A 12,215-nucleotide genomic window follows, 5' to 3' on the forward strand; every position below is an offset into this window, starting at 1 on the left:
AAAATGTGCACAAATGTTCTACTAATGTGGTTCAGAGTGGTCCTTGAGAAATCATGAATTTTACTCTCTAAATGGGGGCCATAAAGTATCAGTTGTCAAACATCACATCGTTGAACTTACACATGAAGCTGCAGCTGGAAACCCTACTGCACCTGCACATGACAGCTCAGCTCTGACACTTTCATGTAATTCAGAATTGCTCAGTTCAGCACAGTCAGTAAAAACTGTGACATCTGCTGACATGACAGTAGGTGGGACATTTTTTCAGAACCTCACAGGAATTTTTTGTTTTTGTGTGTGTGGTAGTGGTACTAGTTTCTTGATGCTGCATGATTATATGTGGGTTACTGACATATGATCATCCTGCTCGTGACTTTCGTCTCCTGATCGCTCAACAGCACAACACATCTACTATTTAATCAGTTAAAGCTACAGCAGAAGGAGGACCTACAAGTCTATGGAGGCCACTTTCATTTCATTTCAGTGCTCACAAACTACATACAGCCTACCTGAGTTGACACAGGCAGCTTTTAGTGACTCCCTCTAACACGTAAGTTTTCTTTTGATTCCTTCTCGAGTAAAGTATTCTGCCACCTGGCCTTCTGTCTGCTTAATGACTCTGTGATTGAGTTTGCTATAGGCACGGTCATTTATCTACATCAGAACTTCATTCCAAACAATGCTGTAATGTTGATTTGCAGTTTTGCAGAAGAGAAACATTTCTTAGGGTGCCACTTATACAAAGACAGGCTATTTTGTCTGGGGCTATAATTACCCCTTCCAACATGAATGCTATCACTGACGACAGGTTTGTTCAGCTTGTGGTATTTACCTGCTTGTTTACCTGCTTGAGTGACATGCTCAAAGAGCTTGAACTGGCAAGCCCTGAGGGTGAGATGAACTTAAAGTTAAGCAGACAAATGTGGAATCACTGCAAGCACAGTACTTTGTTCTATATGGTACACTTTTTAGGGTGTTAGTGAATAGTTAGTGAATAATGATTCTGTTGTCGCTACATACTAGTCAGGGTGCATGGTTGATCATATGAAGGACATGTCTCTCATGCCAAAGGCCAGGGATCATATCCAGAGTCTTGTCTGTGATTAGTTTTAGGCAACAAATGCAAAATCATTAGATTCATTACTAGGATTAAATTATTTGTTCTCTGCAAGTTGTCAGCAAACATCTGGACACATTATGTTCATCTGAATCATTCTTTCTAGTCAGTAACACATGACACATGAGGAAGGCTTCACTTCCTGTTCTATAACGTTTTCTTCCTTTTGTCCGGTTGAGCACATTATAAGGAAACAGCCACGGGCCCCATACAAACATGAGAATCTGCGGAACTGTCAGTATGAATTATAGACTGTTTCCTCACTCAGGCTAAACTCAGCATTACAGGCCTACTTGATTGGATTCTTAGAGACACATAACATAACAGCAACACAACAGCAGCTCAGTATATGGCCTCATCTTGTTAACACAATCAACACAATCTTCAGTCCACAGAGAAAAGGAAAGGATTCAACTTTGTTACTTTTGAAAATCGGTGTCCGGCCCATATGTGGACACAGGGTAACTAACCAAAAGACAGGGAGAAGCCAACGAAGAGAGTCCAGCCATGCAATTTTCCAACTATTTTTAGAACTAACCCCTCAGACATTTATTCCACTTCATTAAATACAGACATGGCATTACTCCTTACTAGTACTGGAGGAGTATGTACTTTAGAAAAACAAGTGATCTATTTCTCCAAATGATGATCACAATTTCTGGGATTAAGTATTATGTTAGTAGTATGTCATGTTTAATATCAGCAAATCTGGAAAAGCTGGAAATTAGGATGAAAGCCCAAACAAAGCTGGTTTCCAACTATTTTGCTAAAGGTTATTATATGAGATGTTGATGGGAATTTCTTCCTGCACTGAGTCCCCTGAGAGAGTAGCTGAGCCAAGGCTTTGTTTGGAGTGGAGTTGGAAGACTCTATTTGTTTTAAATGTTGTTGTTTTTTTGTTTTTTTTTTCAATGAACATTTTTTATTGAAGTTTGACTGAAAAAAAAAATCAGACTGGGAGAGATCATTTAATAAAATTGGAGCCACCAAGAACAGAAGTTTACAGCATCAAATCAATGTAAAATACAAGTTATTCTTGCTTTTTGCTAAATAGTACAGCAAGTCCCAACAGCCTGCTCTATGTAGTTTATGTCACATGAATTTAGTGCTCGCGACGATAACAGGGTTGTCATTCTGTAATGACAATTTTGTACTAAATAACTCAGACCAAGGAGACAACCCCCAACTTGCCACAGCCTCTATTTGGAACCAACCCGGCTCATCCTCTTGTTATTAGGTAACCACGTTCTTATGTGTTTCAACCCTTCGTGTGGGTTTGTAATTTCTTTATTCCTAAACGCTGATGTGAATTTCCCCAGAGAAAGTCTTAGCTCTTTCTTTGTTGTACAAATTGTTTGTGGATATCTCATGTTGGTGAGGGACGGATTGACTGATTGCTTAGAGACACCAGCCAAGAAAGGTATGCTGTGCAGAGGTATTTTAAAATTGATTTTATTCCTTCAAAAACAAAATTAAGATCATCTCTGAATACAGATTACAGTCACCTGAATGCCCAACTGGGAGGAGGGATTATTTTCCAGTTTAAAACGGTATATGATTTACTTTGATATTATGTTGTGTAAAAAACATCTGTTGTAAAGTTTCTTTTGTATACCAATGTGGGTATGTTTTTTTTTTTTTTTCCAAGTTTCAACTTATCACCTGACCAGGCCACTTTCCTATTATTTTTGGGGAGTTCTCTGCTACCTTAAAGTGGGGAGGCCGAGTAAGAGTGCAGCCATTTTGAATGCTTTAGTGTGTGGCTTAAGTCACCTTAAGATTGCTGTGAGTATGCAAATAGACTTGGATTGTTGTGGGTGATGATGAAGTCACAATTTGTCTGTGTTTGTGACAATTTTTCAGTAGCAGTCTCTCTCCAGTTTATTCTGGGTCTTGTGTGATTGATATTCACTTGATCACATATAGGTTATATTTATGCCAGTTTTTGCTTCTCTGGTTCACGACTTACATCTTTTTCCTGTCCTCTCTGTCTTTCTAGCCAATCATGGACTTTATAGATCCCATCCTGTTCGTAGCCTCACAGATCTACACCCTGGCTGAAAATGTTAAGGCCAATAAGAAGCGCTGCTGCCGTGTTTCGGACTGAGTGAAAGCCTCGGATGAGCTGGTAAGGTCTATCAAAAAGAGGGAGACGGACCAAATCTCTGCGGAGGTAAAGCAAGCCCTTGGGGAACTCTCAATCACCCTGAACTCAGCACAGGAGCTCATTAAAAAATACACGCTGGCCAACTGGGTGCAGCGGGTCCTGAGCTCCAGCAGCCACGGGGACGAGTTCAGCAGCGTGAATGAACGCCTGACAGATGCCTTCCAGATCCTGTCCGGGGCTCTGCAGGTGGAGCAGGGGAACATTCTGTACAAAGTGTTTGAACTGAGCCGCAGGGCAAAAGAAGATGATGCGGACGGTAGAGATGATGACAAAGAGCTGGAGAAATGTGAGGAAAACTGATTATGACTGTGGCTTTGTGTGGATTAAAGAGAAACAATCACATTGCAGAATTAAATTAATTTTAAATTGTACATTTGTTCTGTTAAAAACTGAACATGGTGGAAAGCTAACCAGACCTTTTAACAAAATTAAAAAATAAAATGATAACTTGGTGGGAAAACTATTTCTCCCATCTAAGGATTAAAAAACAATTATTAGTATAGTGAATTTATTCTCTGAATAGATAAATAAGTATTATAGAGGTTGACTGTGTAAGTGAACATTTAGGACAATAATTACCCAGTGAACCTCTGAAATATTAGATCGCATAAAAGATTACACATAAATATTCAAAAAATCCCAAAAATATGGAATTGATTTCTGATTATTCTAAGATGAAATTGCCATCTTTTACATAATCATTTAATTAAATTAGAAAAACTGGCAAAAAAAATGACATGTTGGCATCTCCTAATGCAGACTGCATCATGAAATGCATTACAGTGACTAACAGGCAAACATAGACTTCTGGACAACACTCTCTTTACCCCAGTTTGTAAAACATTTACTTAAGGTTCTCATCTGAGAAGCTTCTTCATGCCAGTTTCTGGTTGTTAACAGAAACAAGTAAAGCATATACACCCATAGATGTTCCTATTTAAACCTCAACTAGTTGCCTGCCCCTCAGAGCTGAATCACTCACAACAAAAACTGACACCTTGTCAGCCCATGTTACATGGTACGTCATATACGTATATAGTCTGGCTTTCTCTGTGTCATAAGTGTCTTTTTTTTGTTTATTCCTCAGGTTTCCTGGAGTACATGAAATCTCAGCAAGAGAAAACGGACGCCATGCTGAAGAGCTGTGAAGAGATCAAAATCAATGTGGCTAAGGTCGTGGAGACGTGTGAGTAGACCATCATTTCAACAGTACATAGTACTAGCTTAAACAACCCTAATTATTTACCTTGTAGTATTTTCTGCCTGGTGCAGCCAGCAGTACAGGTGTGAACATCACATCTATGACCTCTATAGAATTATATATGAAACATAACCCATGGGGTGGCACAGTGGCTCGGTGGTTAGCGCTGATGCCTCCCAGCGAGAAGGTCTGACCTCTGAAGGTACCAGCTCTCTCTCCCATCAACAGAGATGTTGTCCTCTGGATTGAACAGGAGTGGGACAGTGAGTGGACAGAAAGGAACCGACACATCTGATCCATCCATCTCATGCAGAGACCTTGTGCTACATTCAGGCAGATGTTGTGGTCCGTGGCATCAAGCCCAGGTGCTCAATGCAGCTCAGGGTCTCCACATGAGATTGAGTCCAGACTCAAAGACATGGATTTCTTTAGCTGCAGTAAGCAGCTGTGCTCCAAAAAGCCTCTGGGCCGAGGTGATCCCATTCAAAACATACCTAAAGGAAACTGAGTCTAACTGACAGCTGGGAAGGCTATTTTGCTGTTTGAAACAACTTGCCAGCTGGTATCTGACTCAAAAACAAAAGTTTAAAATCATTCACAGGAAAATCAGTGCTTGTTACATATTTTAATGTGCAACTTTTGGTTTCTGCAAATTTCTACAGCACTGGTAGAGAGTGCAGAATTAAATATAAAATGGTGGAATAAGCTGCTGACATGTTAAAGGTGTAGTCAATATTGTGTTTGCTGCCCATTAATTAATTAATCATTACAGGTTTAAAGCCGTCATTGGTAAATTTCCATCTGTAACGGAGGATGGAGTTTTTGATCTCTCTGTAATGGATCCTTCCTCTGCCTGATTGCAGCTAAAAAATACCTTGTGCTTTATTTTATTTATTTATTATTATTTTTGTTACAGTGAACAAGCCCAGTGTCACTAGCGAGGACATCCGAATGATTAAACCAGAGGAGCTGAAGTACGAATATCCAAAAAAGCCCTTCATGACGACGCCAAACTCTGTGGTCTATAAAGGAGAATATCGTGGATTCACAGTGGCCATCAAGAGATACACTGACCCAGTGGACACCAGCCCAGGGTCTGTGCTACACATCAGTATGATTAAAACACTGTAAAATGATTTTCATGGCATAAGTCAGTGTTTCGGCCACGAGGAGTTCAAATGGGATTTGATGTATTTAAATTATCTGAATGAGAAACATGCAGATTTCTATGGTAACAATAAAACGACTAAATAAATGATGTGAGGTTGGACTTAAAGTCAATGACTGATGAATGAATTCTTCTTGCAACCTTTAAGTATGAGGCATAATGAAATCTGTCACCCTATCTCGTCTGTTTGCAGGGAGGTGCAATCCATTTTCAAAATAGAAGCCGACACCATGAAGCGCTTTGAGTCGCCCAACATCCTAAGAATGTTTGGCATCTGTGTCCAGGATGAGAACGGTGAGTGGACTTCAGCACGTGAGTTACATAGGGCATGGTATTCTTTCCAGCAATGTAACATGTCATTGTGACTGTCTCCAGGATCCACACCTCAGTTCCTCATCATCATGGAGTACTGTGAGAAAGGAACCCTTCGAGAAGTCCTGGACTCTACTGTCTATAAACTGTCCTGGATAGAGAAAGCTCGCATGTGTCTGGATGCAGCGCAAGGACTCTATCGGTCAGTCTGTAGCAACTAATTGACTGTCTAGAGACTAATTTAAATAATGTGTGAAGAGGTACTGACAGAATCAAATCAAATCATACTTTATATAGCACTTTACATGCAGACATGAAAATGCAACACAAAGTGCTTCACAAATAAAAACATAAAACATTACAAGAGACAAATCAAGAATGTTGTATGTTTTTTACATGAGGAATAAAACTAAGCTCAGAGTGAAAAATCGTGCCCAGGTTCTTTACAGAAGTTAAAATCCTGTAGTTTTGGTAAAAGTTTCTCTATCTGGCATTCAGGATCAATGACTAAAACCTCTGTTTTGTCCTGGTTGAGCTGTAGGAAATTCTCTGCCATCCATGACTGGATATCTAAAATACAGTTTAATACCGCTTTCACATTGAAAATCCCATTTTCCATTTTCAGACCTGAGTCGACTCGCCTTTGGTGGCTTTCACATCGGCAAAAGTCCTAGGTCGGACCTCACGCTGTGAGAGCTGCATGCCTGTTTTTTCCTACTTCATACGTCATCGCATACATTGCAGATACCATTGCACTTTGTTGATGACCTAAAGAATGGACCAGTCAAACCCTCACTCTTTCAAAAGGCTGCTGACATTAAAATGAATCACTGTCCTGCACAGTGCCCGAAATCTGCTGCTATATCTCCTCTTTTCCTCGGATGCAGATCACTGCCATGATCGTTAAAAAAGTGTTGGAGATCACTATACAAGCTGTATATAAACACAGTCGCACGGTCACTGTTGCCAATGCGCTTCTGTTAACGATTGTGTGACAACACATTTTATTTGTTTCAAAAATATGAACAAAAATCTCTGTCCTTCAGAGATCAGTTGCCGATCTCCACACATCCAGCAGAGCTGCAATGGTAAATTAAAAGAGAAGTAAAATCCAATAAAAAGACCTTTGATATGTGAGTTAGAACGAAGGTTATGATATTGTAACCCTAGTTATATTAGCACAGGCGGAGCCCTCTCCTTGACTCTATGGGTACTATACACCAGCAATCGTGTACGCGATGGTGGTATATAAGCAGGTGCATCGCCAGCTGCCCTCATTCCACCAAACTTCAGTGTAAGGCGAAAGAGCAGCAGGGTCCCTTGTGTGTATTTTTTGGCAAAGATAAATAAGTAAAATAAAAAATTGCCAATATAATTCACCAACATCGGGATGGCAGGTTGGGAGGTAGAGTGGTTGTCCAATAAAGGTTGGCGGTCTGATTCCGCTCTATCCCTAGTCTGTCCGTTGTGTCCTTGGGCAAGACACTTAACCCACCTTGCTCCCAGGTGTGGGCACCCTGATGTATGATTGTGAGTGAGTGATGTTGGTGGTTGGAGAGGCCATAGGCGCACACCGGCAGCCAGATTTCCGTCAGCCTGCCCCAGGGCAGCTGTGACTACTGAGGTAGTTTACCTCCAGGGCGTGAATGTGTGAGCGAATGAATAATGCATTGAATGTAAAGCGACTTTGAATGATAAAGCGCTATATAAAACCAATGCATTATTATTATTAACAGCACAGATTTTAGACCAAACAGAGGTGGATGCTATAGATTCTGATATCAGAATGTGTTTATTTGAAAATATGTATTGCACAATGTAGTGCACAAATAACATAATGATTATAGATTTTTTCCAACAGTAATTGTATTTATAATAAAATGTGTTAATAGGTATAAATTAAACTGATAAGATAATACTAAGAAATAAGAACTGTTGTCTCTCAGACTGCATCAAACAGAAGAAAAAAGTGAGGTCCACGGGTGCATCAACAGCAGCAAGTTCCTGGTGGCAGAAGGCTACAGAGTCAAGGTACCAAAGCCAGCGATGTGCAGTTTATGCTCCTCTGTTAATTTGACACTGTAGCTTCGACCCAGACCCTACACAGACCCTAGCCTGAAGCACAGTGTAACTGCAAGAACTATGATTGGTCCACTTGGTAGTAGCCTATTTCCCCCCTAGTATTTCTGACAACCATATCTGCAGTCCAAAAGGCGTTGACTAAAGGCAACTGGACTTGTAGAATTTCTTGAAGACCTTTCGCCACTCATCCAAGTAGCTTCTTCGGTTCTGAGAGCCTAGTGGGAAGTTGAGGTTTAAACAGAAAAACTCTGTGGGTAAACCTACCAGAAATTTATTGACTAGAAAGTGGTGCCACTATTTTCATAATGGCTGGGTACTTACCTGTCGTTAAGAGGGGGGACTGTTGTTTAATTAACTGATTGTTAAATAAAGATGGACCACATTGAGGTGAACACATTTCAGCAAAATTTCAGCCACCATTGTTGAAAGTGAAGCAGGAAGGAGAAGAACATTTAATCTGACCAACAAAAAAGACATAGCGGTGACTACTGCTTGGGTGAAGTTTATACAGAGTGAGCCAGACTGACGAGTGAAGTATAAATATCTCACATTGCCATAGTCTATGTGTGTAGGTTATGCTGTCTATGTCCCGAAAAGGCATCTGTGAGCACCTCACATATGTAACATATCAAAACCTAAATCCCCATCAGTCATTTAGATGTGAAGAAGCTACATGGATGTTTGGTGAAAAGCCATCAAGAAAACTCAAACAAGTTCAGTTATCTTTGTTTTAGCTTGGGCTTTAGATACAGCACTGATGTTGTTGTCATTTCCAGCTGGGAGGATTTGAGCTGGCGAAAACCGAGACGTCACTGAAGAAATTGACGAGGGACAAGGATATGAAGTCCTTGTGCTATTCCTCTCCCCAGGCACTCGGCGACATCAACCACAAATACATTAAAGAGTGCGAGATGTACAGGTCAGCACCAGCAAGGGCTCACCCTGTACAACTGCTCAGAGTCACCAGTACATGATTTTAATGATCTTCAGGATTGAACACTGATGGTTTGGAGCTTGGTTTGCTCTTTCAGACAGGTCATCTATAACCAAGTAGTCTGCAGATATGTTCTGTAAAATCTACTAAAAATGTAAGAACCAACGAGTGAATGAAGATGAAATTATTTAATCGTATGATTAAACAACAAATGTTTCCTCTCTGACTTGATGCCTCACAGCTTCGGAATCGTCTTGTGGGAGGTTGCAACACGCAAAAAACCTTTCCAAGGTGAGCTCTGTCAAAACTTGCAGAATAAAGCCTTTTCAAGAATCTTAGGTGTTTTATTTTGGAGCAGCAAGACTGTGAACAAACAGGACTCATATCACAAATTCAAAAGTCTTAAAGGTAGACTGCAGCTTTTTATGGGGGATTTTATTATTTACATGATCCAATCCATTCTCACACTTCTTCCAGATTATACCAATGAACAAATCTATCAGCGAGTCTGCCAAGAGAAATACCAAGAGCCACTGCCCGATGACTGCCCTAAAGCACTGGGAGATCTGATCAACGCCTGTCGTGCTTATGATAGCTTCGAGAGGCCGTCTGCTGGAGGTAAATTACGATCACGTCCACCTTTATGTTAGGTAGGTACATCTCAAGAAAACATCTCATATGTTATACTGCATGTTTCTCTGTTGCAGTGTTGGTGGATAAGCTGCGTAGTGTGGTGGCACAGTTAGAGGAGCAATAAAAGCCATCAACTGCCCATTTGCTGGTTGCGTCAAATGAGTTGAGATCCCAGCTCCCTGAAGTAAATGTATTGTGTGTGGAATCAGAACTTGAGTTTCTTAGATTTTAAAGAGTGGTTTTAAGCAGCATTGATTTATTGTGTTGATTCTCAGAGAATAAGATAACATATGAATATAATATCATATATGAATTAGACGAATAATAGCTGAAGGAATGTAACTATTGATTGTGAAATGAGGAGCAGACTGAGACATATTCAGTGGAAAGATACAAAGCATGGATTAATAAGTTATGAGTATGAGACTCTTATTGGGTAGAAATGCTCATATGATGGTTAATCATGGTGATGTGCAAGATGTCTTAGACTTAAGAGTATGAAAGATTATGCAGAAGTGTATTACGGGCTGTGTTACTGTGCTGCATGTGGACTAAGCCAACACCTCTGCAGTGGTATTTTGGCTTTAAAAGTTCTTTCTGTATTGCCCCTGCCTAGCAGTTGAAGATTGGATTATCTTTCACATTTTGAATTTCTACTTCTTGGACTTTGTACTGAGTCGAGGAGACATTTTGGATTACAGTGCAAGCATTTTAAGTGACTTTCCAAAGGACTGGAACATCATTCACTGGGGGCGTCCTTATTTTACTAGCTCACTGTAGCAGTAACGGACTGGAATCGGGTAGGGCAGCATCGGCCGTGCAGCTCACCCGGCTCCCTTCCTTCCCTAAAAGGATTTTTGGACAGATTTGGACATTTACTATCTCCACCCAGACAGCACATAAGTCATTCTTCTCCATCAGTTTACTGTTATTGATTTTTGGCAATGATTTAAGATTGATTTGACTTATTCAGTTCCTGACTTTATCTGATTTTGGTTATCTGATCGATTGTTGAGCTGTTGCGTTGCTTAAGCTGAACCTGCAAATAAATTCGACTCTGAAAGTCAGAAGAATCTCATTGATAATTATCTCCCTTACTTTTGGTACAATTTGTCTCACGGCACTTAAACTACTATATGGTAGCTTCAACATCTAGCTCTTTTTGGTCACACTAGTCCAGGGGTTGGCAACCCTCAACACTCAAAGAGCCATTTGGACCATTTCCCACAGAAAAGAAAACACTGGGAGCCACAAAACCCCTTTGACATCTAAAATGAAGATAACACTGCATATTTGGATATCATTTTTTACCTCTATGCTATGTATTAAAAATATAGTGTGTTGCATTTATAAAATGAAAAAACTACTACAGAGAAAACAAAACAGTATTTATGTATTTAGTCCACCCTCAGCTTGAGTAGCACTATCATTGAATTCAGTCAGGATAATACTCTGCTGATGCAAAGCCATAGCCCTATATAAACGGAGAAGTTGATTTAACCTGTAACTGGGGTATCTAACAGTTGGGATCATCCTCAGAAGAAAGAAAATGTGGAAAATATACACACAATGGACACACCAACACGTTCAATGGTCTTTCACTTTTTACTATTTTCTGCAGTGCACTGAAGACATGGGGGGAAAAAGGAAATAACACATAAGGAATTATGTCATGAGAAAGAAAAAGTGAATAAAATGATTTTACTAGTTTTTCTATTAAAAAGACATTAAAATTGTAATATTAAATTGCACATTTGGATTTGAATACACCAGTTTCATGAGGGTTATAGCATCTTATTCAGGTTTATGTTGGGGAGCTGTAAAGCTCTGGTCACCTGATTCCTCATCACCACATGAAGTTATTGGGCAGACAGCCCTTGTAGAGCCTGGAGTTGTGTTATGGGACGTCATCCTATTAGAAAAGTAATGATGGTCCCACTAAGGTTGAACCTGGTAGCCATTCTGAAAAAGTGATGCAGAATTTGAAATACACTGAATGTCACATCCTCATAGCTTCACGATGGGGACCTCACATGGAGATATCATATACTATATCCACCTTCTCCATGTCTCACAAAGAAATGCCTGACAAGCCTAGATTTCCATTTCTATTGTCCACTGGTTGTGTTTCTCGGCCCAAAGCGGTTCTCTTCTTGGTCTTCTTCCCTCAACAGTTCCACCATTCAGGTCTAAGCCCTCATTTAAGCACGCACGCACACACACACTCCTCCCATTCAAGATAAAATACAGTACAGCTGAGCACCGAGGGACCAAATGAGGAAACACCGTCCTTTAGGAGCCGTCTACGCCCAGAGGTGCCACAGCCCACGAGACCATCCCGACCCAGACAAACCCAGACCCGAACAACAGGGGCCCACAGCATCGCACTAGTTTGACAAGGACTCACCTGTTCACCGAAACTTTTTCAGGTAACAACCTCATGAAGCTGGTTAACATATTAATAATACTATCCAACATCAAAATAGTTTCATACAACATGATTCCAAATGTTTTATTTCTCAGGTTTGATGTCTTTCCTATTCTTCTACAGGTGTCAAATTCATTTTAGTTCAGGGGCCACATACAGTCCAATTTGACCTC

The 12,215-nt window shown here is 40.3% G+C and overlaps 1 protein-coding gene across 1 annotated transcript; it reads left to right on the top strand.

Moving 5' to 3' along the window:
• The first annotated feature begins 479 nt into the window (after positions 1–479).
• LOC125014319 (mixed lineage kinase domain-like protein) lies at positions 480–10,642 on the top strand. The gene is given in 11 exon segments (XM_047595286.1): positions 480–550; positions 3,117–3,570; positions 4,372–4,470; positions 5,402–5,579; positions 5,847–5,947; positions 6,029–6,167; positions 7,912–7,996; positions 8,824–8,966; positions 9,223–9,272; positions 9,459–9,599; positions 9,689–10,642. Coding segments are annotated over 10 exon segments (1,434 nt in total). The 5' UTR covers positions 480–550; positions 3,117–3,122; the 3' UTR covers positions 9,739–10,642.
• Positions 10,643–12,215: the final 1,573 nt, after the last annotated feature.

The sequence above is a fragment of the Mugil cephalus genome, chromosome 10, assembly GCF_022458985.1.
Source record: "Mugil cephalus isolate CIBA_MC_2020 chromosome 10, CIBA_Mcephalus_1.1, whole genome shotgun sequence".
Taxonomy (NCBI): domain Eukaryota; kingdom Metazoa; phylum Chordata; class Actinopteri; order Mugiliformes; family Mugilidae; genus Mugil; species Mugil cephalus.